This window comes from Choloepus didactylus, chromosome 8, assembly GCF_015220235.1.
Source record: "Choloepus didactylus isolate mChoDid1 chromosome 8, mChoDid1.pri, whole genome shotgun sequence".
Classification (NCBI taxonomy): domain Eukaryota; kingdom Metazoa; phylum Chordata; class Mammalia; order Pilosa; family Megalonychidae; genus Choloepus; species Choloepus didactylus.
Genome location: NC_051314.1, coordinates 21,391,813 through 21,404,782, shown reverse-complemented (window position 1 = coordinate 21,404,782; position 12,970 = coordinate 21,391,813). Strand labels below are relative to the sequence as shown.

Sequence of the window (12,970 nt, the reverse complement as noted above, 5' to 3'; positions counted from 1 at the left end):
TAATACCAAGAAAAGCAATCCCTTGAAAATGCTTAAGAAACCTTTGTACTATTAATCAGATAACCTCATCCTTCCCATCTAAGGGGAAGGAGCTCAGCTCACAGGTATCCCTTGCTGCAAAGCCCTCCTGACCATCAGCACCTCCTCCCCTCCCCCAAGCAGAGGGCCTCGTTACCCTGCACCTTGGGTCAGTTAGACTGGGACTTGACTACCTGGTACCTTTTGCAGTGGGGTTCTTCAAGGGCAAATAAGTTCCTGGATTAGGGTCAAGGGTATCAGATGAGGGGTTGGCCCAAGGTTCATTGCCATGGCCATGGCTCCTTTACTTGGCCTCTGACTAAATGTCTTGGCAGGTGAGCAAACAGGAAATAGCAAGAGTGACTCGGTGCCTCCTCTGCCTCCTCGCTTGGGGGAACAGGAGGAGGACGAGGCTGTGGAGGGAAACGGGGCCTGCAGGAGGCCAGCCTGGGGTGATGGGCATTTCTGGGAGGGGCTTGTCTTCCCTGAAAGGCTGAGGGCTCCTGAAGCACAGGGACCACCTCTCAGTCATCTCGACACCCAGTGCGGAGCCCAGCCCAGCACCAGGTAGAGCCAGAATAGGGTGACTGTACTGTCTGTCCACTTCATGCCAGCCCGTGTGCCGGCACAGCCAGCAGTGGTTTTCAAAGTGCTCATCACAGCCATTAGCAGGTCATGAAATCATCTTCAGTGCTGTAGCTGGTGTTTTTTATTAATAAAAAGAAGAGAAAAGAAGTGAAAAAAACTGATAATGCGTCACATGTATCAAGGATCAATATTATTTTCCATGAAATTTTTGGTGTGGAAAATATGAAGAGTGTGTGTGTGTGTGTGTGTGTGTGTGTGTGTGTGTGTCCTGGGTCATGATATCAAATGCATGTCTTAACTCTGAGTCATGATCAAAAACCTTTGAAATGCAATGGTTAGAGAACAACGTTAGAAAGAAACCGACTTGACTAGTTTCCTGAATATGGGAACGTTAAAATCTAATGTTCGTTGGTGTTATTCATCCTTGTATTCATTATTCATCCCCAAAACATTTATCATAGTTGGCTTCCTCATTGTGTTGGCCTCCCCTAAGTGTGCAAGGTAAAACATTCAGGAAAAAGTGAGTGGCTCATTGTGGCTGGAGCCACTAATCAGGCAGCAGGAGCCAGCAGAGAATCTAATGTCGCTATGTGACAGAGCCACCCCGCACCTGCTCATCTTCAGAGGAGAAACCTTTGCTTCTTGAGTTTTTGTGGTTTGAGCGGTGTGAGGGGCTGAGTCGAACTACTGACCTTCATATTGTGCCAGCCTCCCTTCACCCTACCAGGTGGTTGAATATAATTCAGCACCCATATATTTGATACTGTTTTCTTATTCTGAAATTATTTTGTCAATGCCACTCTTGTCTCTTCAGTTAGTGAATGAACTGCTTGAATATGTCTTCTGCTTCCTTGGCGTCTCCAAAGTGCCTGGTAGGGTTGGGAACACAATGGGCACTCAATAAGTGCTTCATATTCATTGACATCTGCTCATTCTTCAGGTCCCAGCTTAGACATCACGCCATTCCTAATCTTCTCCTACCCTAGAGCATTTATCATAAGGTTTTGAAACTACGTGTCTCCTTCACTTAGACCATGAACTCAATGAGGACAGGGCTATGTGATTTCTGTTCATCACCTGGTCCTCAGGTTCTACAGCACAAGGCGTGCCTTATTCTTTGTATCCCTAGAATTTCCTCATGGTTGGTGTATCTGTTAGCTGTCCCCATAATAATGCTGAGTAACAACCTCGTTTTCTCAGTGGCATACAGAGTAGACATTTGCTTCTCAGATACCTGAGTCCATTGGGGTGACTCTAAGCTGCAGGTTGGTTCTGGGTCTGCTCTATGTGTCTGTCACTCTCCCAGGACCAGCAGGCTAGCTGGGGCATGTTCTTCTCAAGTCAATGGTGGAGGTATAAGAGAACAAGTTCAACTGCATAAGTGCTTGTCAGGCCTTTGGTTCCTTCGTGTCCATTAACATACCGTTGGCCAAAGCAAGTCAAGTCCAAAGTCAAGGATTAGGGAAATACACTCTTTCTATGGAAGTTGTGTGGTGGCGGAAAGATTGAATATTACTGGGTAATCCACCAAAGTAAGTTCTCCGATTCTTGGTAAATATTTATGGAATGGAAAGGAAGAGAAGAGAATAATTGGATTCCAGGAATTTCCCATGGGTATTCACTGTACAAGTCACAAAAGTCCACGGGGACTCTTTTACCTCCTGGTATATGGCCGTATAGAGAAAGCCAGAAGCCTTGTCTAACAGATAATGTCCCAACCACCTGGAGTTAAATTTGTCAGGCAAGTAAAACAAGCCCTTAGAAGCGATTGCCAGCAGAGACTCTTCCTCCGGGGCGGTTAGGAACCACAGCTTCCCTTGGGAAGGGAAAATGAGGGCAGTGACCACTGGGTTCACAGACATCATCTCAGAGTGGATAGAATCCCTACCAGGCTTCAGGAGAGGATTTTGCTTTGTGTCCTTTGGAAATGTGCGTGAACAGACAAATGCCCAAACATTTGTTAAAATCTGTATGGCAGGACTTTGAGGAGACCTTTAGAAAGAGCTAGAAGGACATCCATTTCCAAAAGGAGCCCAGAAGCGTCTGTTCCCCTGTTGGGCTTTGCAGCACTGGCTCTGGCCCAGTTGGAGGTTGTATGAGGTTTTGTGCCCCTCTCTTGTTTACTCGAAAATGACTCCTTTCATTTTCTCTCTCCCTCTGGACTGCAGGGGTGCTCTGCCTGCCAGACAGCCTGAATCTTCACCGAGATCCGCAGAGGTCAAACAAGCCAGGGGAGCTGCCCATGTTCAGCCAGTCGGAGTTGCGGACCATCGAGCAGTCCTTGCTGGCCACCCGGGTGGGGAGCATCGCAGAGCTGAGTAAGTACAAATGTCCTGCAGCCCTCGCGCCTCATCACGCAGCCTCCCGCTCCCCAGGCAGGCCACAGGGCACAGCGCCTTGTGATCAGCCAGGCGACATCTTTTATTGAGCACCTGCTGTGTGCACCAGGCAGTGCTGATGGTTGTGGGAAAGGCGCAGACTCTTGAGTTGACCGGACCTGGTACATTTCCTGGTTCTCCCACTGACGTAGTCAAGTTTCCAGCCTTTTCTGAATCTCAGTTTCCTTTTCCATAAAATAGAGCAAATAATAGCACCTAACACATAGTGTAGCTGTGGTGATGCAATGAGCTGATGCCCATAAAGGGGTTTCCCACGGCATGTGGCACACAGCAGATGCTCTATAAATGGTGGCTGTCCACTGCTGATTTCCACAGTGGGAAACCTTTCCCCTAGCCACCTGTGTTCCCGGGCAGCTTCAGGTGGCTGCCCATGGATACGGATACAGTTAGTAATGATGGCTATTTTGGAATTTTTTTCTTTTTTTTTTTTTTTTTGTCTTTTAATCTAGAAATTTTAATTTTCCACTAACAGAAATGCGTGCCCTGGATGTAACACTTTGAGCAGACCAGGGTATCTTTCTCAAAACCAAAGAAGCCAACAGTCCTGTGTCACAAGCTTCTCCAGCTTGGGTGAGACCCTGCTTTTGGTCTTGGCCCTTCCCCTGCTGTGAGTGCAGGACATGGCTCAGCAGCTGCGGAGAACCTGGCTGGCAGGCCCACATCACAAAACTTCTCAGGGTCGGCAGTTTACATTCAAGACCCCTAGAAAGAGGAGAGTAGAATTTTTCCAAGACACAAATAACCATATTTTTGGCCCCAAACACCCAGATGAAGCCTGAGATCATGGTGTTTGTTGCCCTGGGCTGGGGCCGGGTTTGTTTCAGGAAAGACGAAGGAAAACTAGTTCACCATCAACAGCAACCACCACGACTGCAACAAAATAAGACAATACCAACCTGCCAAAAAAAAAAAAAAAAAAAAAAGGTAGTTTTTGAGCATCCTAGTGCATTGTTACCATTAGTGCATCGTTACCCGTAGTTGAACAGCAACTACAACACCACCCAGTGGCTTATTTTATTTGAGGTGGAGAATAGGAAGGGAGAATAAGCAGAAAGATTCATAAAATATTCTCAAATGTGTCTTAAAAGTGTAATGTATGGATGGTTAATACCCAGTGATGGCTTTTTTTATGAGGTCCCAGCACTTCACATGTATTATCTGTAATCATTACATACTATTGTCCCCATTTCACAGCATGTGAAATTTAAGACTGAGTTTGGTAAAAATGAATTGCCTAAATCCATCCACCAAGAAGTGGCAGAGCTGGCATTCAAACCCCAACTGCCTGACTCCAAAACCCTGTTTTTTTTTCCCCTCCCACCACAGTGCACAGACTTATTCGGCAAACCAGTACAGGAGGCCCAAGATCTTGGAAACCGAATGGTGCACTTAAAAAATGAGGCACAAGGAATGAGATCTTCTATCTGCAGCCTTACCCTCTCCCCTGAGCTCCAGGCTTGTCATCCAGCAACCTTCTTGGCATCTCCCTTGGAGGTCTAATTGACAGCCCACACCTGACATGCCCAAATCTGAAGCCCGGATCTTCCTTGCCCCTACTGCCATCTGCCCCATTTCCAAAAATGGCAAGTCCGTTCTTCCAGTTGCTCAGGCCAAAATCCTTGCTGGCATTCTCTATCCCTCTCTCAGGAAATATGTTGAATGAATGAGGCAGAAAGATGGAGAGACAGGAGAGTCAGGGTTGGGGTGTCCCAAATTTGGGCAATGATTTGCCATGCTTGCCCACCCCCTAATTCAGGGCTACGCTCTTGAGTCTGGCCAGCCAGGGGAACATAAAACTGTATTTACTTATGATCCAATTGATTGTCAAATGACTCAGCCGTGTAGTAGTTCTAGAAAAATTGAAGCATTGATCTCAGAAATGCTAGATCATGTTGAAGTATGACTTGGTATTGAAATTCCAGCAAGTCCTGAACTAAGAAAGGATTCAGGACCCAGAAAGCAACTTATGCCTCCTCTCAAAGGAATTTCCTGTATACCCAGGATGGGCATCTCTACTTAGTGCATGGCATAGCATCTCTGGGAAGAGAAGCAGTAGCAATTCAAGCCAGAGGAGGTCCCCTTGGACCACTAGAGAGGTACTTCCTGGCATCTAAATCTGGAAATTGCACTTCCAATCTCTTCAAAGCCCTGAAATCAAGAGTTACTTCTAGTCACAGGGTCTTCAGCTACCGGTCTTATAATTGCTCTCAAACTTTTTGGGTGCCACAAACCCTTTTGGCAGTCGGGTAAAGCCGATGGACCCTGTCTCAGAATAATATTTTTAAATGCATAAAATAGAGCACCTAGCATTACAGAGGAAGCCAATTATTAGAATTCAGTTATCAAACTATTTTTTAATCAAAATCTTGGTACAGTAATTATATGCTTTTTAAATGGCACATTATATAACGAGGTTGAGCAGCAGGTCTGATAACACCCATGATTTTGAGGTAGGTATGAGTGTCAGTGATATTTTGAGACATCTGCGACAATTGGAATGGGATAAGAAAATATCTGCATTTTAACAAGCTCCCAGGGGATTCAGATGCAGCGGGTCCAGGCCGCACCCTTGGGGAAACACTCACTCTAAGAAGAAATGCCACATCGCTGGGGACTCGGCTAATTTCCATGGCCTGCCCGTGTCCTCTTGGGACTTAGGATCTTGCTGAAACAGAGTTGGGGCATGTTTGTGTTGGCATAACCTGGGAAGAGCCGACACCAGATGGCCCTCACCCTCTCCCCTAGGGTCTCAAAGGCTTGTCCTGGGAAAACTTAGAGGCCCCTCCCAGCCTCTGGCACCTGGGATAGAGCCCTGCTCAGAGCTGGCACTCCCTTCGAAGAAAGAATTTGCTAAACAAATCCGCACTTGACCCAAGCAGACAGCCTGCAGGAGCTGCTTGCTTGCTGCATAAATTTCTTTTAAGGACAGTTTGCTCTGTAAATTAAATGCTGTCATTGTGGTTGAATGTTGACTTTCGCATATGAATTGTTGGCACACAAATGGGTGTTGCTAATTACCAACGAGTTTTGTACATTCATTAAGTCAGCCTAGTAGAATTTGTGTGGAAGCATTTGATAAGTCACGTCGGAGACTGAAGGTAATAAAATTGCCTTCTCTTCTGATCTGACTGTAATTTAGATGGGCTGGCTCTGTGATCTGAATCAATACACCCTTGCTCTTTCTGGGTACATACAGAAGCTGTTCTTCATATTCATTGGCTCCTCTGCTGGTGTGGAGTCTAGAAACCACTGTTTTTCCAGGGAAGGTGAGATGAAGAGGGTTTGTTCCTTGCCATTCCTGCTTTTCTAGAAAGAGAGAGATGGCTGGTCAGGGTTGAGGACAGCGCCTCTGACAGTGACCAACAACAACGATAGCAGCTCGTGTTTATATGGAATTAGAGAACTGTGCTAAATGTACTATTACCTCCATTTTGTGATATGGGAATAGAGGCAAGAAGAGGTTCAACAACTTGCTCAAGATCAAGCACACCTATGAGTTGACAAGCTGCAATTTGATCTTTTTAAGGCAAATCTTCACACCTAACCGTCAAACTCCCCTCCCTTCTGGGAAGCCCAGCAGATGTTTCCCCTCTACGCCTGCGAGGCCCATTCATAAGTTGGTTAGGTCTGTGTCCTACAACCCTGAGGATGTGTGATTTTTCTGCAGGATGCATCATGGATGCTCTCCTCTATACTACACTGGAGATAGGAAATTTCCCAAAGGTTCCCAAGTAACCCACCAAGTACCTGAGTGGGGAGCCATCCTTGCAGGCTGATATTCTCCCTGTAACCCCTGCCTGTTTCCTCAAGGCATTGAATTAAAATCCAGAACTGCCTTGATCAACCCCATGTCTGGATCACTTATCTTTGTCCAGCTGGGGTAAAAATACATGCACTATTTATAGAGCGCCTACTATGTGCTACATAGTACATTGAAATATTGATAAAAATAAAGTATTTTTATCCCCATTTCACAGATGAGAAAACTGAGACTTAGAAGGATAAATGTCTTGCCCATGGCCACATAGCTAGTAAGTTACAGAGTCATAATTCAAACCCAGTTTTTTTTTTTTTTTCTTTTCCACGCTGTTATGCTGTGTTCAATTCAGCTTTGTCTTCTGAGCACCTAATGCATCCCCCACAGCTCAGGAAATATCTGTTGAATGTCAAATGAATAAATGAATGCCCTGAAGTGAAACAAAAATTGAAGGAAATGCTGTATGTGAGTGGGACCCCTGCTGAAACCCCAGTCAAACATTAAATTTTCTGTTAAACTGAAATTTGAACTCAGGGACCTAGAAATGAACCTATAAATGTTCTAAAATATTTGAATGGGAAGCTAAATCAAGGTACCACATAGGTCCTCTAGTTGACACAGGCTGGTAATTCTTTCGTGCTGAGCACTAGGAAATTCTCAAGTCAAAGTGCTCAAACTTCACGGTTGAATTGGAGTCTGGCTGGGAAGTCCAGGTCTCCTTCCCCATATCAGGGAATCTCCCCCACTGAGGCCTTGGGGAAAGCAAAGGCCCTGGCTTCTCCCATTTTTGGACCAAATCATCTCTGCAGTTGGTCCCGTCCAACTCCATTTTGTGTCTTCTGAGATCTTGTGTTGCCTCTTCCACCTGTCACCCCAACCCTGCCCTCGAGCTCCCAATGAACCCCTTGTCTGACAGTCATTAATTGTGGTGCTTGCTTTTTTGCTTAAAGGAATAAAATGAGGGCTCCATTGTAAAATGCCTCTTCCTGTTGTCATTTCACAATGACCTATGAACTTGTTCCCACTAAATGAGGCAGGCAACGTAAGGCCATTAATTTGCAACTGTACATTAAGGAGGTTATGAGTTGTCTCTTCCTCAACTTCACCAGGAAAAAAAAAACAGTCCTTATGCTTGGACAGCGGAGGTAGTTCTCCCCTGTCTTCCTGCCTCCAATCCCTAAAGTATACCTGTAATGTTTTCCGATGGCTGTTGGTGTTTCTGAAACGCTCCACTCAGCTCTGCCGCAGGGTCTTGGCACTGCTCCTCCTTCTGCCTGGAAAGCTCTTCTGATAGTCACAGGATCCTCCCTCACTTGACTTGGGCCTCTGCTCAAACATCACCGCCTTAGAGAGGTCCTCCTGGGACCCCCACCACTCTCTGTACCCTCTTCCCACCTGAATTTTTCTCCACGGCACTTATTACCACCTGACCTACTATGTACACGTTTCTTTGTTTATTGTCTGTCTCTCCCACCAAGACTATAAATCCATGAGAGCTGGGACTTACTTTTTAAACATTGCTGTATTCCCAATGCCTATGTATGCAGCACACAGTAGGACTCAATAAGTATTTTGTGGCTTGACTGATTGATTAAACACATGATTCCTGCTGAATCCGAGAGTTCAGGCTTCCTTCTGTTTGAATTTGAAGGCGTTGTTCCACCTCTGTTCCTCCATCTCTCCTCCTTGAAAACAAATCTCTCATTACTCTCTACCTAATGTCCTGCATTATACGAGGCCTTTCTTTTGCAAAGAGAAAGGTTTTGGTGAGGCGAGTTAAACAGCAGTTTATGAAGCTGGAGAGAGCCTCAGTTTCCTCATCTGTGCTGTGCGGCTCAGGGCAAGTGGCTCATTCACTTGGATCCCCACTTTTATCATCTGGAAATGAGGGTGATGATACCTCCTGCCCTGGGGTTTGGGGAGATTTTGAGATTGTATCATAGTAATTGGTAGCTGACTGTGGATGAAATGAAGAGAAAGGAAGTGAAGGTGCTATCTCAGCATGGGTTTGGGCAGAAGGAGCCCACCATTGGAATGTATGACACGTTGTCCCATGGTGATGACACAAGGCACAAAGGAGCATGAGTCAGACGGGTAGAGCTGTGATTCCCACAAGGTGACATGGAAGAAGGTTGGAGGTGATGTGCAAAACACTTTCTATTTTTAAGTGCTGTGTATTTACTCTGAGTTTAAGATAAATATTGGTTTTCCATTTGTAGCACCGATATGAAGTTTCCTTTTCAAAGGAATTTATTTGCATGAAAGAATGAGCCAATTTAAAGAAAAATAGTAAGAAAATAAATTGTACCGGTGGCACACAGGTATAAGAGAACTGTGCCAGTTTGAATGTATTGTGTCCCCCAAACGCCATTATCTTTGATGTAGTCTTGTGGGGCAGACGTTTTGGTGCTGATTAGATTTGCTTGGAATGAGCCCCACCCAGCTGTGGGTGATGACTCTGATGAGATATTCCCATGGAGGCATGGCCCCACCCCTTCAGGGTGGGCCTTGATCAGTGGAGCCATATAAATGAGCTGACTCAAAGAGAAGGAACTCAGTGCAGCTGGGAGTGACATTTTGAAGAGCAGCAAGCTTGCTAGAGAGGAACATCCTGGGAGAAAGCCATTTTGAAACCAGAACTTTGGAGCAGACACCAGCCACGTGCCTTCTCAGCTAACAGAGGTTTTCCGGACACCATTGGCCATCCTCCAGTGAGGGTACCTGATTACTGATGTGTTACCTTGGACACTTTATGGCCTTAAGACTATAACTGTGTAGCCAAATAAACCCCTTTTTATAAAAGCCAATCCATCTCTGGTGTTTTGCATTCCGTGGCATTAGCAAACTAGAACAAGAACTCATGAGGATGATTCCCAAATGGCTGACATTTGGGAAACCTGGTTATTAGTGGATTGGCAATTAAGTTCCCAGAACCCAATACCAGCTCCCCAAACTCAGAGAAGCTGATGACAAGTGGATTTGTTGTTTTGGGTTCCTGATGCTAAAAGGGGAAGGCAGAAGGTAGCACATACATAAAGCAGAGTTTAAATTAGAGCTAGAGATAGCAGGAACCCCTGTGCCAATCCTGTCTCCTAGGGCCAGTCCTCCTCAGAGACATCCTTGAGGCCTCAAAGGACTAGGCTGATAATGATGGTGGGTGGTGATGATGCTGATGAGATGATGGTGATGATGATGGGGTGATGATGGCAGTGATGATGGTGATGATAGTGATGTTGATGATAATGGTGGTGATGGTGATGGCAGTGATGATGTTGATGATAATGGTGGTGATGGTGATGGCAGTGATGATGGTGATGATAGTTATGTTGATGATAATGGTGGTGTGGTGATGGCAGTGATGATGGTGATGATAGTGATGTTGATAATGGTGGTGATGGTGATGGCAGTGATGATGGGGTGATGATGCTGATGATGGTGATGGTGATGGTAGTGATGATGGTGATGACACAAAGAAGAATAGAGTTGAATACTTATTAAGCACTTACAATGTGTCAGACCCTGTGCCAACTGCTTTGTGGTTATACACATCACCTCATTTAATACTTTGAGACAGGTACTATTATTAGCCAAATTTTACAGATGGAAAAAGTTTAGGCACTATATATATATGTATTCATAATTCATTGAATCCATTAGGTCATAATCATCCCCATTTCAGAGAGAGTAAATAACACTCAAGTTCACACAGCTAGTTACTAGTAGGTTGAAAGCTCAGACTCAGGCAATATTTGGCTAGAGAGCATTCTTCTAACCACCCTGCTACACTGCCTCTCCAGGAACAAGACAATATATGAGGCATGGTCTCTGTCCTTGAGGCTCAGGGTCTAGTAGGGGTAGCAGATGTGGACAATTAACTGTGAACATGACAAAATTAAACGAGTAACATGTTAGATTCTATTAGCAGGTGTTGGTACACAGGAGAATCAGGGGTTGATTTAAACTGGAGATATCCTGGAGGGCTCCATGGAAAAGGTGGCATTTGAGCACAGCCTTGAAGGTCTTCAGTATGCAGGAAAGAACAGTTCAAGGAGAGAGAGCAGCGTGGGCAAAACCAGGAAACCTGATGGTATAGGTGAACTGAATGATGCCCTGAGGAGATAATCAGCCCAACCAAGGCAGAAGGAACCCACCCACCCATCAAGCTTTCTGGAGCCCTGGACAAGGAAAGAGGTGGTGTAGGGGCCCAAAACCTAGATCCTCCTCTCTTCTCCACTCCCTTTTTATTTTTCTTGTGATTTTTTTAATGGGGACCTTCAAGGGAGATAGATAGACAGAAAGATGAGTGTACTCCAGCCTTAACCTAGATGGAAGAATCAAGAAAGTAAATACCAGCTTGGCACACCTACCTTTCTGATAATACAAGTAGCTCATGCCATAATTCAAAATTCAGAACATGCAAAAGAATTGGGAAGGCTTGTCACCCACAATCCCACTAGGCAGAGAAATGCTTGGCCAACACTTTGGTTTATTTTTTCCGGTATTTACTTAGTGCCTAGTTTTTAATATAATCCTGATCACACTGTGTGCAATTTTGAATTCCACTTTTTTCCCCACTTAACATGGGGATTTTTTTTCACTATATTCCAGCTCTATGTAAACGTTTTTAATGGCTGCATAAGTTCATTATTTTATCATTTAGATGTACCAGAATGTATTTAGACACTCTTGTTGCTGCATATTTGTTTCCTTTTCAAATTTTGGATCCCATAAGTAAGATTTGTGTGAAAATTCTTGTGCTTGTAGATTTTAGTCTAGACTAGACTGATGTGAGTGGCTAGAAGCTTTGTTTATTTCTCCCTCCTAGGGAGTGAGTGAGGTCCCTAAAAGATGAGAAGGTGGAGAGAAAAGGGGAGAAGCAGCTAAGGAGCCAAATGTACCCAAAGGGATACCTGGAGTGAGCAGCTTTGCAGCATGGATTCCCAAAAAAAGTCAAGCCTAACGATGAAGCAACGAATCTGGTGCCCAGGGGCCAGGCCACAGGCAGACTGTCCCTCCACGTCCAGAAGTAGGGAAGGGCAGGCAGGCCACGAGCCTAAGGCCACTGCTTCTTTAGTGCCACAATTGTCCTGGCACTTTCACACTTTGCATTTAACCCTCAAATCACCCGAGAGGTGGGTATTATCCCTCCCGAAGAGGTGAAATGACTTGCCCATGTTTACACAGAGAAGTGGTGAACCTGGGATTTGAACTTTTTCCCTGCTTTCGCCCTAACTTTGAGCAGTGAGTCTCAATATTTTCCATCTGTTGATGCCCTTAGAGGTCTTCCCTGCCCACCAGCCTCAAGAAGATAATTCCTTTCTGTTTTAGTCTCCTAGGGCTGCTACCAGGTACTGCAGGCTGGGTGACTTCAAATGACAGCAATATATTCTCTCAGTTCTGGAGCCAGAAGTCTGAAATCAAGGTGTCAGCAGGGACGTGCTCCCTCTGTAGGCTCCAGGGAGAATCCTTCCTGGCCTCCTCCTGGCTGCTGGTGGTTGCCGACAAGCCCTGGAGTTCCTTGGCTTGTAGCTGCATCACTCCAATCCCTGCCTCCGTCTTCCTGTGCCCCCCTTGCCTCTCTCTGCATCTCTGATGCCATCTCTGCCTCTTATGAGGACACCACTCCCACTGGATGAGGCCCACCCTAATCCAGTCTGACCTCAGCTTAACCTCCTACACCTGCATGGGCACTGTTCCCAAATGAGGTCACGATCACAGGGAGCTCAGCACATCATTTTGACAGACATGTTGCAATCCCCAACACTTGCCCTGATTCTTTCTTTAATTCCTTGGATGTATTTTCTGCTGTGGGAAATGGCGAGAAGAGGGGCAGGCTCTGGGCTAGGCGTGGTAGGGTGCAGAAGGGTGCCATGAAGCAAGCCCCCCACTGCTGACCATTCAGTCCCTGCATCTGCTGCTCAGGTATTGAGTTTAGTGGATTTAATTCTGGTTCAGTTGCTCTGATAAGGCCCTAGACTCAGATGACATGGGGTTTCCTTTGTTCTGACAACTCCTCTCAGCAATAGTGGCCGCATGGAATCTTGTCTCGGGGAGGATTTTCGGGTTGCAGCTACGCTTAGTGTGAAAGGGCTCTGTGATTGAGTGACCATGTCTGCTGTAGACATGGACTACGCCAGACCCTGCCAGGGCCTGGGAGCTGTGTCTCCATCCCACCAGGGGCTGGCAAAGTGTCAGAGATCTTGGATGA

At 45.7% G+C, this 12,970-nt stretch overlaps 1 protein-coding gene across 1 annotated transcript in view; it reads left to right on the top strand.

The window, feature by feature from the left end:
- Positions 1-12,970, top strand: part of BTBD11 (BTB domain containing 11) — a 333,233-nt gene that overhangs the window by 197,220 nt on the left and 123,043 nt on the right. Inside the window, exon 2 of the mRNA XM_037847888.1 lies at positions 2,775-2,924. Within this exon, the coding sequence (XP_037703816.1) occupies positions 2,775-2,924 (150 nt within the window). The remainder of the gene's footprint in view (positions 1-2,774; positions 2,925-12,970) is intronic.